General features: G+C 46.3%; 1 protein-coding gene across 5 annotated transcripts in view; it reads right to left on the bottom strand.

Annotated features, from left to right (window-relative positions):
- The window catches only part of LOC109924470 (tripartite motif-containing protein 2-like), a 19,396-nt gene extending 1,683 nt beyond the window's left edge, over positions 1-17,713 (bottom strand). Inside the window, exons 1-8 of one of the 5 annotated variants that reach the window (XM_048621326.1) lie at positions 17,601-17,713; positions 17,265-17,416; positions 16,786-16,966; positions 15,062-15,785; positions 14,113-14,216; positions 13,663-13,830; positions 11,235-11,415; positions 3,926-4,272 (exon numbers count right to left, since the gene is read on the bottom strand). In XM_048621326.1, the coding sequence (XP_048477283.1) occupies positions 3,941-4,272; positions 11,235-11,415; positions 13,663-13,830; positions 14,113-14,216; positions 15,062-15,785; positions 16,786-16,966; positions 17,265-17,413 (1,839 nt within the window). In that variant the 5' untranslated portion in view covers positions 17,414-17,416; positions 17,601-17,713 and the 3' untranslated portion in view covers positions 3,926-3,940. Of the gene's footprint in view, positions 1-3,925; positions 4,273-11,157; positions 11,416-13,662; positions 13,831-14,112; positions 14,217-15,061; positions 15,786-16,785; positions 16,967-17,264; positions 17,417-17,600 lie in introns of those variants that run through there. The other 4 variants (XM_048621327.1, XM_048621331.1, XM_048621328.1 and 1 more) reach the window with 4 other exon arrangements.
- Positions 17,714-17,728: the final 15 nt, after the last annotated feature.

The raw sequence follows: 17,728 nt of genomic DNA, 5'->3' as shown, positions 1-17,728 counted from the left end.
ACTTGGCTTCCCAGACAGTGTTCCAACTTGAAATTATATGCACTCTAGTATTAGAGTCCACCGCTGAAGTCAACCTGAATCTATAGGCAATACTGCCTTGTCCCACTTTATGTAGACATAGCAGGAGTTTGTAGTCTGTTACTATTTCAAATTTATGTCTGTAAAGGTACTAATGGAACTTCCTGACTCCAAAACTGACCAGCAAACCACCTTTCTCTATCTGCCAAAGTCCTGGATGCATACGTTATTGGGTATTCCTGTCCATTGGACCACCAATGAGCTCACAGTACCCCAATGCTGTACAAGGAGGCATCATATCTCAACCCCAGATCTCACTTGGGATGATAGTGTGCCAACACCTCAGAGGATATCACAGTCATAGAGTAACAGAGCGTTGAAACAGGCCCTTCGGCCTAAACTGGTCCATGCTGACCATTTTGCCCACGCAGCTAGTTCCAATTACCCGCATTTGGTCCATATCCCTCTAAACGCTTCCCATCCATGTACCTCTCCAATGCTTTTTTTAAAATGTTGCTATTGTACCTGCCTCAACCACTCTCTGGCAGTCCATCCCATATACACACAACTCTCTGCGTGAAGAAGCTGCCCCTCAGGTCAGTCTTAAATCTTTCCCCTCTCACCTTAAACCTATTCCTCTAGTTTCCCCATTCCTAGTAAAAAGACTATATGCATTCATCCTATCTATGCTCCCAGGATTTTGTACACCTCAAGAAGATCACTCCTCATTCTCCTACTTCTCAAGGAATAAAGTCCTATCCTGGCCAAATTCTCCCTATAGCTCGGGCCTCCTAGTCCTGGCAACATTCTCGTAAATCTTCTTTGCACACTTTCCAGTTTAACTATGTCTTTCCTATAACAGGTGACCAAAACTGTACACAATACTCCAAGTGCGGCCTCACCAACAACTTATACAATTATAACATAACGTCCTCCTACACCCAATGTCTCGATTGATGAAGGCCAGCATGCTAAATGTCTTCTTCACCACCCTGTCTACCTGTGACACTGCTTTCAATGAACTAAGTACTTGGACTCCTGGGTCACTCTGTTCCACAATACTCCTCAGGAGTTTACCATTTACTGTACAAGTTCCACCTTGGTTTGGCCTTCCAAAATGCAACACCTCACACTTATCTGTATTGAATTGCATTTGCCAATCCTCAGCCCACTTCCCCATCTGATCAAGATCACTGTAATTTTTGATAACCTCCTTCGCTATCAATGATACCTCCTAATTTTGCATCAACCACAAACTTACTAATCATGCCTTGGACATTCACAGCGAATCATTTACATAAATAACGAATACTAAAGGTCCCAGCACTGACCCCTGTTGCACACCACTAGTCACAGGCCTCCAGTCCGAGAAACAACCTTCAACCATCACCCTCTGCTTCCTACCATTGAGCCATATTTGAATCCAGTTAGCTAGGTCTCCCTGGATCCCATACAACCTAACCTTCAAGACTAGCCTGCCATGCAGGACCTTGTCAAAGGCCTTACTAAAACCCATACAGACAAATCCACTGCCCTATCCTCATCCATCCTCTTGGTTATCTCTTTGAAAATCTCAAAGATTTGTCAGACATGACTTCCCGTGCACAAATCCATCCTGACTATCCCAAATTAGACCCTGACTGTCCAAATGTTGGTTGACCCTGTCCCTCAGTATCCCCTCCAGTAACGTGCCTACCACAAATATCCAGCTCACTGGCCTGTAGTTCCCTGGCTTGTCTTTGCTACCTTTCTTAAACAATGGAACATTAGTCACCCTTCAGTCTTCCGGAACTTCACCAGTGGTTAAAGATGAGGCAAAAATCTCTGCAAGGGCCTCTGCAATTCCTTCCCTAGCCTCCCACAACATCCGAGGATGGACTTGATCAGGCCCAGGGGATTTAGCCACCCAAATGCACTTCAAAACTGCAGACATCTCCTCTATGGTAAAAACCGAAACAACATATATGGGATGCTGTAAATCAGGAACAAAAACAGAAGTTGCTGGAAAAACTCAGCAGGTCTGGCAATATGTGAAGAAAAAAATCAAATTTAATGTTTCAGGACCCTTCTGAGGAAGGGTCACCGGATCTGAAACGTTCACTGATTTATTCTTTACAGATGTTGCCAGGCCTGCTGAGCTTTTCCAGCAACTTCTGTTTTTGTGCCTCCTCTTTGGTAATGTGTATGCAATCGAAAACATCCCCACTTGTTTCCCTCATTTCCTTAGCATTCATGATTCTCTCCTCTGTAAACACTATGGAACCTCTTGGGATTACCTTTACCCTTATCTGCCAGATCAATCTCATACCCTCTTTTTGCTCTTCCGATTTCCCTCTTAAGTGTGCTCCTACACATTTTATAGTCATCTAGGGATTCACATGAGTCCACGAGCTTAAACCCAATGCATGCCACCTTCTTTTTCCTGACCAAAGCCTCAGTATCCCTTCTTTCAGCCATGTTTCTATTATGGTGATAATATCCCAGTCCCCTTCTTCACTTCCCTGAAAGCTGTGACTTGCCTATGCGACCGTTTCCAAGGGTGACCCTTTTAAAGAGTGGATGCTATGGTGCCAGGATGGTGGCCAGGTTATCTACGAACTTTCCGTAATAATTCATCAGTCCAAGGAAAGACCCAAGCTCCAGTACAGATGGGTGAGCCAGGGCACCTTTGATCGCCCTCACTTCATCTTGCAATGGGTGAAACCTGTCTACTTTGTAGCCCAAGAACATCACTTGGGGGGGGCCTGGAGCACACATTTTTCCCTTCTAAGGCATATGCCCACCTGGCAGAAACATTGGGGAGGCGATGGCCTAACGGTATAAATCGCTGGACTGTTAATCCAGATACACGGATAATATTCCGGGGACCTGGGTTCGAATCCTGCCATGGCAGATGATGGAATTTGAATTCAATAAATATATGGAATTAAGAATCTAATGATGACCGTGAATCCATTGCTATCTGGTTCACTAATGTCCTTTAGGGAAGGAAACTGCCATCCTTACTTGGTCGGGCCTATGTGACTCCAGACCCACAGCAATGTGGTTGACTCTAAACTGCCCTCTGGGCAATTAGGGATGGGCAATAGATGCTGCCTGGTCAGCGACGCCCTCATCCGATGAATGAATGAATAAAGTCTAAGGACTATGCCCAAGTTCTAAGTGTTCCTTATTGACTCTTACCTGTTATCAGCACATCATCTAGATAAATGACGACCTGGGGTTCCTTATAAAATCTTACCCATCATCCATTGAAAAATTGCATGGGCTGATGATATCCCAAATGGCAGTCACATATATTGGTACAAATCCTTATGGGGTATTACTGTCACATACTTCTGGGAATCCTCCATCTACAATTTCAGGTTCACATGGCTCATGTCCAGCTTCGTGAAGAACAGTCCCCCTGCCAGTTTTGTCTGTAAATCCTCTATGCTAGGGACTGGGTATTTATCCAGCCATGAAAAGCAGTTTACCATTTGTTTGAAATCCCCACAAAGACAAACCGACCCATTGGGTTTCACAATCGGCAAGACCTGTGCTAGGGCCATTCCACAAAATGTACGGGTTTGATGATTCCTTCGCTTTCCAGCCTCCTAAATTCTGCCCCTACTTTTGCCCATAGGGCAATGGCACTGGGAGAGCCTTGCAGAATCGTGGAATTGCTTCCTGATCAACATGCAAGATGGTCTTGGCTCCTCTGATAGTCCCTCGACTCCTCTGATAGTCCCTCGACTTTCCTGAAAAACTTCCAGATATTTAGTTAGGACTTCACTCAGACAGTTATTTTCTGATCAAAACATTTTGAGCCAATCAAGATGAATCTTTCCTCAACAATTTCATCCCAGCAAGCTTGGGCCTGAGCCTTTTACTATAGTCATTGGGAACTGAACCAGCAGCTTATGAGAGACCAGAACCAAAGTCATACCCTCAATTGTAAAGGTTCCCCAGTATAGGTTCTCAGTCTGGCCAAGGTCTTGCACAAACCTAAGTATTGTAGCTCTGACCAAGTTTTGTTAAAGACTCGTTCTACAACCACTGATACAGCTGCGCTGGTTATCAATCCATTAAAACCAGGCGACCATTTCACCATGTTTATTTTGATTGGTTCTGATTTGAATGTTTCTAAGTAATTTAACTGTTCTAAACCAGATGTCGGTGGACTTTCTAGGGTGTGCACTTTCCTGGATACAGTTGTTGAAGTTAGGTCGAACGAGACCCTTTTGCTGTCTCGAGTCCACAGACAGGCAGCAACTGCAATGAAGAAAATTTTAATTGTTTAGCTGAGTCTTGGCTTTGTTTTGAGGTTTTGCTGTGGGCTGACCTAGAGTCCCTATGTTCCAGATAAATCCTGAATGAGGCTTTGCAACTGCCTTCAATCAAGTGGTGACACCCAAGCTCAATCAGACTGGTGAGAGTGTCCACTTCCATTGGAATACCCTGCAACTCATATGCTCCACTTGCTGTATTTTCCAATGATAAAGCCTGTTGTAGTGCCTGCTTGATATGCAGTTGGGCTTTAGCTAGTAAGCCCTTTTGCATGCATACATCATTAATCCCACATACCAAACAGTCTCTCAACATCTCATTAAGGGTTCAACCAAAGTCACATGACTCTGCCAGTCATCTCAGCTTAGTCAAAAATCCTCATGCAGATTCCCGTTTCTCGAATTGCCGAGTAAAACTGATAGCGTCTTAGAATCAGAGGAGACTTAAGCTCTTACTAATCATCAACTAAATCCATGAACTCTTCAAAGCTTTTAGTATCTGGTGCCTCAGAGATAATGGGCTCCTAATAACCAAAAAAGCTGCAGGTCCACAAGCTGTCAGACAAATTAATCGTTGCTTTTCATCTGCCCCAATAGCATACACCTGGAAAAAGTATCACATTCTTTCCACACACTGCGCTCAGCCTTCAACAGCAGGATCAAACAAGTCAAGCTTCCCAAGTAACGGCATGATGCTAGAAATGCTTATTCCAACTCAAAGGTGACCACTGTGAGTGAATTTCTTCAGGACGTGCTTTACTGTCCATCGCCACTAAAATAATTCCACAGAGGCCTATATCCCGTCACTAAGTCACCTTTACATGAGCAGGGTTCTCGACACTGATCCATCGTCCTCAGAGCCAGCTCTCAAAACTGCACAGGATGCCTGACGCTCCTATTCTTATTTGTCAGCCAGTGCTCCTTTATTGGGCTAGATTAAGAGCTCCAATCAGGCGACTCATATCCTATGATATCCACTTAGCTGACCTCATTACAATCAAAACAGTAAACTTCTTCAACCTTTGCTGATCACTGAAGTTTCTCATTCCTGGAACCATTCTTACAAACCACTTCTGCATTCTCTATCCAGTACACTCGTATCTTTCCTATAATGTGGTGCCTACAACTATCCACAGTACTCTAGCTGAGGTCTAACATGTTCACTATCAGCTCTTTGCTCCTATACTCCAGATCCGAGATACTGCTTTGTCACGACTCTCTTCCCCCATCCTGACTCAAACTAATCAAAACACTAAGTGTAGGAACTATTTGGTAGGGTCTTACGCCTGGTGGGAAGAGAAACAATTATTGTTTTGAGGCTTGAGGTGGTAAATGGCCTCCTCCTGTGCCAGGTAGCATAGACAAAAACAGATGAATGGCCTCTTGCTAGGTTTCCTTAATTCCAGTCCAGCAAATTCCCAGAGCATTGCCTCCATGACTCTGCAAGCACTCATTAACGTCTCTGCACTTCTGACCCTACCCAAAGACCACAGGAGGAGGAGGAGCAGGCCATTCAGCCTGTTCCACCATTCAATGAGATCATGGTTGATCTGATAATACTCAACTTCATTTTCCTGCCTTTTCCCCCAAAACGATTGATCCCATTCCTGGTTAAAAATCTGTCTATCTCAGCCTTGAATATACATTAATGAGATAGCCCCGACAGCCCTCCACAGTTAAGAATTCTACAGATTCACTTCCCTTTGAGAAGAAATTCATCATCTGTTTTCATTGGACAATCCTTTAATCGGAGATGTTGCCCTCCAATCCTAGACTCTTCCACTAGGGGAAGCATCCTCTCCACGTCTACCTTGCCGAGTCTCCTGACAATCTTGCAGGTTTCGATAAGATCACCTCTCAATTTTCTGAACTCTACTGAGTACAGACCCAACCTACTGAACCCTTCCTCATAAGACAGTCTCTCCATGCCCAGATCAGCTGAGTGAACTTCTCTAGACTGACTCTGATGCCAGGTTATCTTTTCTTAGATAAAGGGCACAAAACAGTATTCCAGCTGTGATCTTACTAGTGCCTTACATAATTTTAGCAAAACCTCCCTGCCTTTATACTCCATTTGAAATAAAGGCCAACATTCCATTTGCCTTCCCTATTGAACTTGTAAGTTCATCTTTTATGATTTATGCATAGAACATAGAACAGTACAGCACAGCCCTTCGGCCCACGACGTTGTGCCAAACTTTTACCCGAAACCTAAGGTCTATCTAACCTCCACCGCTATCTTATACTATCATCCATATGCCTATCTAATAGCCGCTTAAATGCCCCTAATGAGGCCGACTCCACTACCCTCTCCGGCAATGCATTCCACGCCCCTACCACTCTGAGTAAAGAACCTACCTCTGACATCTCCCCGATATCTACCTCCTTTCACTTTAAAACTACGTGCCCTCGTAAAAGCTACCTCCACCCTAGGAAAAAGTCTCTGGCTGTCTACTCTATCTACACCTCTGATCATTTTGTACACCTCTATCAAGTTACCTCTCATCCTTCGTCGTTCTAAAGAGAAAAGCCCTGCGCTCTCAACCTTTCCTCACAAGACCTTCCCTCCATTCCGGGCAACATCCTGGTACATCTCCTCTGCACCTTTTCAACACTTCCACATCTTTCCTGTAATGAGGTGACCAGAACTGGACACAACACACCACATGTGGCCAAACCAGGCTTTTGTATAGCTGGGGCATAACTTCACGGCTCTTGAACTCAATCCCTCTATTAATGAAAGCTAACACACCATACGCCTTCTTAACAACTCTATCCACCTGGGTGGCAGCTTTCAGGGAACTGTGAACATGAACCCCAAGATCCCTCTGCTCCTCCACACTGCCAAAAATCTTTTCGTTAACCCTGTATTCCGCCTTCAAGTTTGTCCTTCCAAAATGCATCACCTCACACTTTTCAGGGTTAAACTCCATCTGCCACTTCTCAGCCCAGCTCTGCATTCTATCAATGTCCCTTTGTAACCTAGAATAGCCCTCCGCACTGTCCACAACGTGACCCACCTTCGTATCGTCTGCGAACTTGCTAATCCACCCTTCCACTCCTTCATCCAAATCATTTACAAAAATCACAAATAGAAGAGCACCTAGGACTGATCCTTGTGGTACACCACTCGTAACTGAACACCATGTTGAATATTTTCCGTCCACTACCACCCTTTGTCTTCTAAGGGTCAGCCGATTCTGAATCCAATCTGCCACATTTCCCCCTATCCCATGTCTCCTTACCTTCTGCATGAGCCTACCATGGGGAACCTTATCAAAACGCCTTACTTAAATCCATGTATACCACATCCACTGCTCTACCTTCATACACGTGTTTGGTCAACTCTTCAAAGAATTCAATAAGGTTTGTGAGGCATGATCTACCCCTCACAAATCAAACTGTGCCTTTCCAAGTGATCATAAATTCTGTCTCTCAGAGCCCTTTCCAATAATTTGCCCACCACTGACATAAGACAAACTGACCTGTAATTTCCAGGGTTATCCCTGTTCCCTTTTTTGAACAAGGAAATGCGTTTGCCTCTTTCCAATCTTCCGGCACTATACCCATGGACAGTGAGGACGAAAAGATCATCGCCAAAGGCCCTGCGATCTCGTCCCTTGCTTCCCATAGAATCCTTGGATAAATCCCATCAGGCCCGGGGGACTTATCTATCTTCAACTTCCTCACAATTCCTAGCACATGTTCTTTACTAGCATCAACCTCCTCTAGCCGACCTGCCTGTTTCATAACGTCATCCTCTAGCCTACCTGCCTGTGTCACAACGTCATCCTCTAGCCTACCTGCCTGTGTCACAACGTCATCCTCTACAACTGGGTCCCTCTCAGTTGCGAATACTGAAGAAAAGTATTCATTAAGGACCTCTCCTATCTCTTTAGGCTTAGTGCCCAAATTCCCTTTACAATCCTTGATCAGCCCTACCCTTTCTCTGGTCATTCTCTTATTCTGCACGTACGTGTAAAAAGCCTTGGAGTTTTCCTTAATCCTATCTGCCAAGGTTTTCTCATGCCCCCTTATAGCTCTCCCAAGCCCTTTCTTCAGCTCCTTCCTGGCAAACTTGTATCCCTCTAGCGCCTTTTCCATTCCTCTTTTCCTAAACCTTACATAAGCCTCCTTCTTCCTCTTAACCAGTCGTTCGAACTCTCTTGAGAACCATGGCTCCCTCACTCGACCGCATCTTCTCTGCCAGCTAGGGTTAAACATATCAAGCACATGCAGTATGCATTCCTTAAACAATCTCCACATTTCAATAGTGCTCTTCCCTGATAGCATCTGTTCCCAATTTATGTTACCCAGTTCTTGCCTAACTGAATTGTAATTACCCTTCCCCCAATTGTAAACTTTACCCTGCCGTATGTACCTATCCTTATCCATGACTATCATGAAAGAAACAGAGTTATGATCGCTACCGCCAAAATGCTCTCCTACCAACAGGTCTAACACTTGGCCCCGTTCGTTGCCAAGCACCAAATCCAACGTGGCCTCTCCTCGGGTTGGTTATCGACATACTGTGTCAGGAATCCTTCCTGAACGCACTGGACAAAATCTGCTCCATCTAAACTATTACAACTAAAATGTTTCCAATCAATATTTGGAAAGTTGAAGTCACCCATGACTACAACCCTGTGACTTCTGCACCTTTCCAGTATCTGTCTCCCAATCCACTCCTCCACGTCTCTGCAACTATTAAGGGGTCTGTAAAAAAAACCCCAACAAAGTGACTGCTCCTTTCTTGTTCCTGACCTCAACCCAAACTGACTCTGTAGACATATCGTTCTTGAACTGCCTTTCAGTCGATGCTATACTCGCCCTGACTAGCAATGCCACTCCTCCACCTCTTTTTCCACCCTCCCTATTTCTTTTAAAGCATCTAAATCCCGGAACTTCCAACAACCATTCCTCTCTGAGTTACCCAAGTTTCTGTAATGGCCACAACATCATTGTTCCAAGTACCGACCCATGCTCTAAGTTCATCCGCTTTATTTCTGATACTTGTAGCATTGAAGTATACACACCTCAAACCATCTCGGTGTCCGCAATTACGCTCCATCGACCGCATTTCTTTATAAACCACCTCACTCCCTGTTGTGTCTGTTGGAAGGCCGAATACCTCATCCTCTGAATTATAAATTCGGTTCCCCACCCCCTGCCAAACTAGTTTAAACCATCCCGTACAGCTCTAGCAAACCTCCCTCTCAGGATATTTGTGCCCTTCCGGTTCAAGTGCAAATCGTCCTTACTGTACAGGTCCCACGTTCCCCAGAATGTGCTCCAATTATCCACATAATGGAAGCTCTCCCTCCTACACCAGCCCAGTAGCTTCATGTTTAGCTGCACTCTCTCCCTATTTCTTACCTCGTTATCACGTGGCACTGGTAGTAACCCAGAGATAACTATGCTGTTTGTCCTGGACTTCAGCTTCCAACCTAACTCCCTGCACTCGTTTTTCACATTCTCAGTCCTTTTTCTACCTATGTCATTGGTACCGATGTGTACCATGACTGCTGGTTGCTTACCCTCCCCCTTAAGGATCTTGAAGGCACGATCCGAGACATCACGGACCCTGACACCCGGGAGGCAACATACCATCCTTTCATCTCGTTCGCGCCCACAGAACCGCCTGTCTGTGCCTCTTACTATCGAATCCCCCACTACAATTGCTCTCCTATTCTCCCCCCTTCCCTTCTTTGCCACAGGGTCAGGCTCAATGCCAGAGACCTGCCCGCTATGGCCTTCCCCTGCATAGGGAATCCCAAATCCCTCTCTTCATATAAATATTCAGCTCCTCTATTCTTCCTGCCAACGCTCATAACCTCACATTTTCCCACATTATATTCTATCTGCCTAGTTTTTGCCCATTCACTTAACCTGTCACTATCCTTCTGCAGACTCTGCCATTCTCATCACTAGGCTTCCCAATGATTTTTGGGTCATCACAGCTATCAAAGTCATTGACAAATATTGTAAATAATTGTGGTCCTAATACGGATTCCTGTGGCCCCTCCACTAGTTATAGGTTGGCATCCTAAAAATGCCCCCCTAATCACAATTCTCAGTCTTCTAAGAGTTAGCCAGTCCTCTATCCATGCCAATATACCACCTCCAACACCACAGGCTCTCATTAAGTAACCTAATGTGTGTCACCTTATCACATGCCTTCTGAAAACCCAAATCTATTACACTGACTGTTTCGTCTTTATCCATCCTGCTTGTTACCTCCTCAAAGAATTCTAATAAATTTGTGAGGCATGATTTCCCCTCTGTGAAGCCATACTGACTCTGCTTGATTGTTAAGTTTTTCTAAATACTCTTGTTATTACAGCCTTTATAATAGACATTTACCTAATATTAAGATAACTGGCCTTTAGTTACCTAATCTTCTGGCTTACCATTAAACTCAGCCACATTATATGTTTTTTCTTTCAATTTAATGCTATCTTTAACTTCCCTGGTTAACCATGGTTGGCTTATCACCTTCCTGGAATCCTCCTTCCTCATTGGGATGTATCTTTGCTGTGACCCACGAACTATTTTCTACAACAGCCATTTTTCCTCAATTGTCTTTGGTGCTAAACTCCTTTGACGGCCCATTCCAGCCAGCTATACCCTCATTCCTTTGTAATTCCCATATTTGCATTTAGCACAGTGTTTCCAACCCCCGAGTTGTTCCCTCTCAAATTGAACACTAAAGTCTATTATGTTATTCTCAAATTCCCCCAATCCCTTGGAGAAGTGACAATGGGGCAGGACACAATCCAATAGGAAGGCAGCAAGAGGGCACAGTCGTGGGGACAATCTCTGGTGAGGGAGCAGAAAGAATGACCAAATTGGAGGGGAGCAGGAAAGAAACATGGTATCTGAGCGACCCATCATGTACCTGCACCACAAAGAAATGCAACGAAGGAGGTGATTGGCTGAGGTTATTACCATCCAGTATACCTGCAAACTGTCTGTCTGCAGTGCCACGCACCCCGAACCGAGACACCAGCTTCCCATTGCACTGAAAAATGAAGACACAGCAAGCCTTGTTATCCACCACGATCAGATGACCATTGTGATCGATAGCCACTCCCTTTGGTCCCAACAGCTTCCCAGCTCCAATCTTACCCTGTGGGTGGTGGGGAGAGGGGTGGGGTGAAAAGAGAGAGAAAGAGAGAGAGAGAGAGAGAGGGACGATGTCAGAAAGTGTAAAGTTACGCACTTTGGGAGGAAGAATAGAGGCATGGTCTATTACTAAATAGCAAAAGGCTTCGGAAACCTGAAGCGCAAAGGGACTTGGGAGCCCTCGTTTAGGATTCTCTTAAGGTTAACAGGTAGGTTCAGTTGGCAGTTAGGAAGGAAAATGCAATGATAGCATTCATTTCAAGAGGGCAAGAATAAAAGAGCAAAGATGTACTGTTGAGGCTGTATAAGGCTCTGGTCAGGCCGCATTTGGAATACTGAAAGCAGTTTTGGGCCCCATATCAAAGAAAGGACGTGCTGGCCTTGGTGGGAGTTCAGAGGGGGTGTACAAGAATGATCCCGGGGATGAAGGGCTCGTCAAATGAGGAGAAGTTGAGGACTCTGGGTCTGTACTCGATGGCTCGATGAGGGGAGGGGGTTTGATTGAATCTTACAGAACACAGAGGATGGATATAGTTAGATAGCCTGGATAGTCTGACACAGCTTTAGGGTGGAAGGACGATCCTTTAGAACTGAGATGAGGACGAATTTCTTCAGCCAGAGGTTGGTTAATCTGCGGAACTCATTGCCACAGAGGGCTGTGGAGGCCAAGTCATTGAGTGCATTTAAGACAGAGATAGAGGGGTTCTTGATTGGTAAAGGAATCAAGGGTTACAGGGAGAAGGCAGGAGAATTAGTTTGAGAAACATGTCAGCCATGATCAAATGTCAGAACAGACTCGATGGGCCAAATGACCTAATGCTGCTCCAAATCTTATGGTCCTACGAAGACTAATGGAATGTTGGCCCTTATTTCAAGGGGGTTAGAGTATAAGAGTAGGGAAGTCTTACTGCAACTGTACAAGGTGCTGGTGAGACCACATCTGGAGTACTGTGAGCATTTTTGCTTCTCTTCTTTAAGGCAAGATATCATTTCATTAGAGGTAGTTCAGAGGTAGTTCAGAGAAGGTTCACGAGGAGGATCTCTGGTATGGAGGGGTTGTCTTCTGAGTAAAGGCTAAACAATTTGGGACTCTATTCACTGGAGTTTAGAAGAACGAGCGGTGTTCTCAGTGAAACAAAGGATTCTTAGGAGACTTGACCAGGTAAATGCTGAGAGGATGTTTCCCCTCATTGGAGAATGTAGGACCAGAGGGCACAGTCTCAGAATAAAAGGGAGGCAATTTAAGACCGAGATGAGGAGGAATTTCTTCTCTCAGAGGTTTGAGTGTCTTTGCAACTCCTTGCCACAGAGAGATGAGGGGGCAGAGTGGTCATGTATATTTAAGGCTGAGATAGATAGATTCTTGATCAATAGGGGAATCAAAGGAAATGGGGAAAGGGCAGGAAAGTGGACGTGAGGAATGTCAGACCAGCCATGATCCTATTGAATGATGGAGCAGGCTTGAGGAGTGAATGGTCTACTCCTATTCCTATTTAAGGTCTTACGCTAAAAATCCACAAAGATGACGACACAAAATCTCACGGCGTAGGGGGAACATTGGTTGATTTACAGGAAATAGAGAATGGGAATAAATGAGCCATTTTGGGGTTAGCAAGATGTTGCAAGAGCAGTGTCATTGGGATCAGTTTGGGGATTTCCCTATTCAACGATTTTAATAAATGGACTGAAGCAAAGGGGTGAAATTTATCAATGACCCCATGATAGGGAGGAAGGTTAGTTGTTAGTCAGACATGAAGTATCATTCAGTCATACAGTATAGAAGAGGCCCTTCAGCCCATTGATTCTGCACTGCCCAAATATATCACTACCTACACTCATTCCACTTTCCTGTATTAGGACCTCCTTGATAGCAAGATCAATGACTAGGGCTATAAATTTAAGGTAAGGGCAGGAGGTTTAGAGGGGATGGGAAGAAAATCTTATTCACCCAGAGGGTGCTGGTAATCTGCAACTCACTGCCTGTAAGGGTGGGAGCGGCAGAAATTCTCAGAACATTTAAACATGGACTTGCAATGTCAAGGCTTGTGCCAAGTGCTGGAACATGGGATTAGAATACATACTGGCAAGGACACCATGGGCCAAAGGGCCTTCTCTGTACTGCTGTTCTCTATGTCCCTCTAACTCTGCACTGTCCCCAACTTCTTCACCTCCCCACATCCTCTCCCCCCACACTCCACCTCCTCACCTTCATCCATCTTCCTCCCCTATTCCTCTCCTCACCTTCCCTTACCTTGAACTTGCCATCAGGGGTGAAGGTGCTGACCCAGCGGTTGTCATAATCAGCTACGATGATGTCCCCGTTGGGATCAATGGTCACTCCGGTTGGCCGTTGCAATTGTCCTGGAGACCGTCCCCGGACCCCGAAGCGCAGCTTGAACTGTCCGTCATTGGAAAAGACCTGGGAGGGAGGGAGTGGCAGGGAAAGAGTCTCACTCACATGTGGAAAACCCACAGTAATTCAAATCCGCTACCCACCCCCCACCCCCACCCCCACCTCCACTACCACTACCACCCGAGAGGTCGAAACCCCACATCAAGGGCAGCCTCTCTCCCTAACCACTGTGGGCCTTCAGTCACACCACGTGAGTCCAGAGCACTGAGAACAGGCCACAGCTGAAGTCTGGCACTTTCCTGCCCAGTGTGGGTGGAGGATTTTGGGAGACAGCGTGGAAATGGTTACCTGGATACACTGGTTATTGCTGTCAGCCACTACAATGCGATTATTTCCTGATGCAGAGATTCCCTGAAGGTTGGTGAATTCCCCTTTCTCTCGACCTCTGGTCCCTAAAAGGAAAAAAAATACACAGAATAAGATTCACATCTGGTGAATAAACCCTCAACTCCCACAGAATGACAGGGCAGGCCAACGACAGGAATACATCAATACAACAGTACACGCCAAAGGACAATGACAACAACCTTGGCAATTGGCCGAAGCAACAGGCCATGGGATCACTGCAGGTAACAATGATACTGATGGAGGCAAAGGCTATGCTATGGAGCACTCCTACCCAGCCTGGCTTGTACCTGCTCCAGTCCCGCTCTGAGAGCTTGAATCTGGAGTTCAGAGAAGACAGAGAATAGAATCAACTCCTGTCTCACTTTCATCGAGACAAGTCAATCCAATATTGCTCAGGTTACCAGGATCACATCCTGGTCTTTCATGATAAATACCATGATCAAACCTAGGGCAGAGCCCAAGGTCTTGGGAAGACATTGGTGGGTCCATTCCCAGAATGAGAGGTTTGTGTTCTGGTGAGAACCAGTCCAGTCAAACTGAGGCTCAAACTTACAATTAGGGAGTGATTGTGGAGTGGTGACAAGGTCCAGGCCAATGTTGTGTGGGCAGGGGTTCAAACGCCAGCAAGGCCGCTGGGTGAATTTACATTCAGTAAATCAACCCAGAATTGAAAGCTGGTCTCAGTGATAGTAACCAAAAACCATTGTTGATTGTCAATAAAAACCCATCTGGTTTATCTCAGGAAGGAAGTCTGGCCTACAGGTGACTCCAGACCCGCAGCGATGTGGTGAAATGCCAGGTGTGACACTCAGTTCATAGGCAATGAGGCACCAAAAGCCGGTCTTGCCAGCAATGCCCACATCCAAGTGAAGAACAAAGAGAAACTCACCCACACGGATAATCAGCTCGTCCTCAATGGGGTTCTCCTTTTTTTTGGCGGTGCCATACATGCTGGCCGGGCGGCGGACAGCTTTCTGACGGATGTGACCACCACTCGGAGACTTCACCCTGCGCTTGACATCCTCAGGAGAATGTGAGGAGTCACAAGGTTTGGTGGCTCGGACTCGGTAAGGACTCCCTTTGACAGGTTGATTATACAGAGTTACAGACAGTGTGAAGTCGCCCTCCATCTTCAGTGTGTAAAGGAGCTCATACGTTCCATTCCTATTGTCCACGATCTCGCCCTGAGTGGAGCTACCGTCAGGAGCGATGATCTCTGCCTGCAGGATCGCATTACCGCTCTTCACAAGCTCTCCATCTTTATCCTTGGTTGTTATAGTAACTGTGGTCTGCTGGCCAACCACAGCATGCCGAAGACCCTCTCCAGTGGCTACAGTCTGCTGTGCTACAGCATTGGTGGTGACCAGAACTCCAAGATTCAGGATAGACTTCCTCACCACGTCAGTCTCCACCCTCAGGTCTAGGTGCTCGTTTTCCTGGGGTTGGAGAGGAAAGTCCTGTGCAGCAAGCTCACTCAATGTCTCCGTCATCTGTTTTTTCACCAGGAGCACCTCAGTCTCTGTGCCGTGGCTCAGGGCCTGCTCCGTGAATTCTGAGCTACTCTGTATTTTCTCCCGACCCTGCAGCAGGTAGTCCAACTGCTTCTCAAGAACCTGTGAGATTGAGGAAGAAGGTCAGCCATTAGGCAGGTGGAGATTCAAAGCCAGATGCGGTACAAACACGGAGATGGAGGGTATGGGTGGGGTGTCTGCACAGATCTCAAGCTGATGAACATTGGCACAGGCCACCAGCTTCTAGGAATTGGGGCCTTGGTGTCGAGGTCTCATTCTGGTGTCAGGCCTTGCCACTCTCTGATTGATTGTTACAATCCAAGAGAAGCCAATCAGCCAATGATTTATTGATTGTTCTGATTTTTTCAATGCCTCACCTCAGGTGAATAGTTGTGTCTTTTTTTTATTCACTTGTGGGCATTATTGGCCATGCCAGTGTTCAATGCCCGTCCCCAGTTGTCCCTTGAGAAGGCAGTGGTGAGCTGCCTTCTTGATCTTTGGAAATTTGCTTACCTTTGCTGTATCTGTTTTCCGCTCATAATGTCAGAGTCAATTCATCTGTCTTTTGTGGAGGTTCTTTTAAAATTCTTTCATGGGATGTGGGCGTCACTGGCAGGGTAGCATTTATTGCCCATCCCTAATTGCCCAGAGGGCAGTTCAGAATCAACCACATTGCTGTGGGTCTGGAGTCACATGTAGGCCAGACCAGGTGAGGGTGGCAGACTTCCTTCCCTGAAGGACGTTAGTGAACAGATGGGTTTTTCTGACAATTGACAATGGATTCATTTTCATCATTACACTCTTTGTTCCAGATTTTTATTACATTCAAATTCCACCATCTGCCATGGCAGGATTCGAACCTGGGTCCCCAGAACATTATCTCAATCTCTGGATTAACAGACCAGCAATAATGCCACCAGGCCATTCCCTCCCTTATCCAGGGAAATGGGAGATGTTCCGTTCAACGTGAAGCAGGTAACTGACATGGCTTGTGAACTGGGGGCGGTTGCAGGATGTGGCGGTGTTGTTGGGAACTTCAATATCCAACAGTATCAGCTGCGGAAACGTTAAAGACTGTACTGTGTCCCTCCTGCCCCCTCACCTTCTGTTTACTGTTACAGAGCCCCTCCAGATCGGAGATGAGTGAGGCCTTCCGTAGCTGAACGGCTTGCTGCAGCTCCTCAAAGCTGGTGCTGATCTCAGTGATCGCGCTGTCCTTGTTGGTGATCAGCTGTTGGCAGATCCCATGAACCAGCTCAATGGCAGCATTCAGCTGGGGCAACCTGGGGAAGGTGGGAGAGGAAAGAGTGCACCATGAGGTCTGGATATTTGGGGGTTGGAGGGGTCAGGAACGAACTAAGGTTGGGGGCAGAGGGGAAAAAATGAGGGGGTGGAAGAGGTGGGAGAGTCCAAGGAGTTGGGGAAGGAAAGGGAGGGGAGGATGAGGAGTAAGGGGAGGAGAAATGAAGCATGGGCGAGGGGAGGGGGAGGAGCAGTTTGATGTAGTGAGCCAAAATGAGGGGAGGGGTGGAGAGGATGAGGGAGAATGAGAGGGGGTGGGGGTGTGGTGAGGGCTCTCACCGGGATTTGATGGCATCCAACTGCAGCCGGAGCGAGGCCTTGTGCTGATCAACCACGTCACGGAGCGGCACGGTGCGGTGATCGCGGTGCTCAGTCTCCGTACACTCCCCACACATTGCAGTCTCACAGGATCCACAATAAAACTCCATTCCCTAGAAACAGGAGCGAGAGAATTAGGGCAGAAGTTGGGGAGGAGGTGGGGGGAGCGAGATAGATCTAGAGAGGAGAGAAAAGGAACAGGGTGTTAGGGGGTGAGTGAGACAGAAACAGACAGAGAGAGAGAAGCCTGAGAGAGAGTGAAATATACAAGGCCAAGGAAGTGATGCTTTGAGACACCTTTTGAATGCACTCAGTGAAGGTTGAAATAAGAACGCCATGATACCAGGGTGTTGAATTCCCACGGGCTGCGGGTGCAGGACAGACTCCCCACTCAAAGATGCCAGCTCCATTCTGGCTCCGTCCGA

Source organism: Rhincodon typus, unplaced genomic scaffold (assembly GCF_021869965.1).
Source record: "Rhincodon typus isolate 14 unplaced genomic scaffold, sRhiTyp1.1 hic_rhity00000471, whole genome shotgun sequence".
In the NCBI taxonomy this organism is placed as follows: Eukaryota; Metazoa; Chordata; class Chondrichthyes; order Orectolobiformes; family Rhincodontidae; genus Rhincodon; species Rhincodon typus.
The sequence above is the reverse complement of the archived record's forward strand: the minus strand, read 5'-3'. Positions and strand labels throughout refer to the sequence as shown.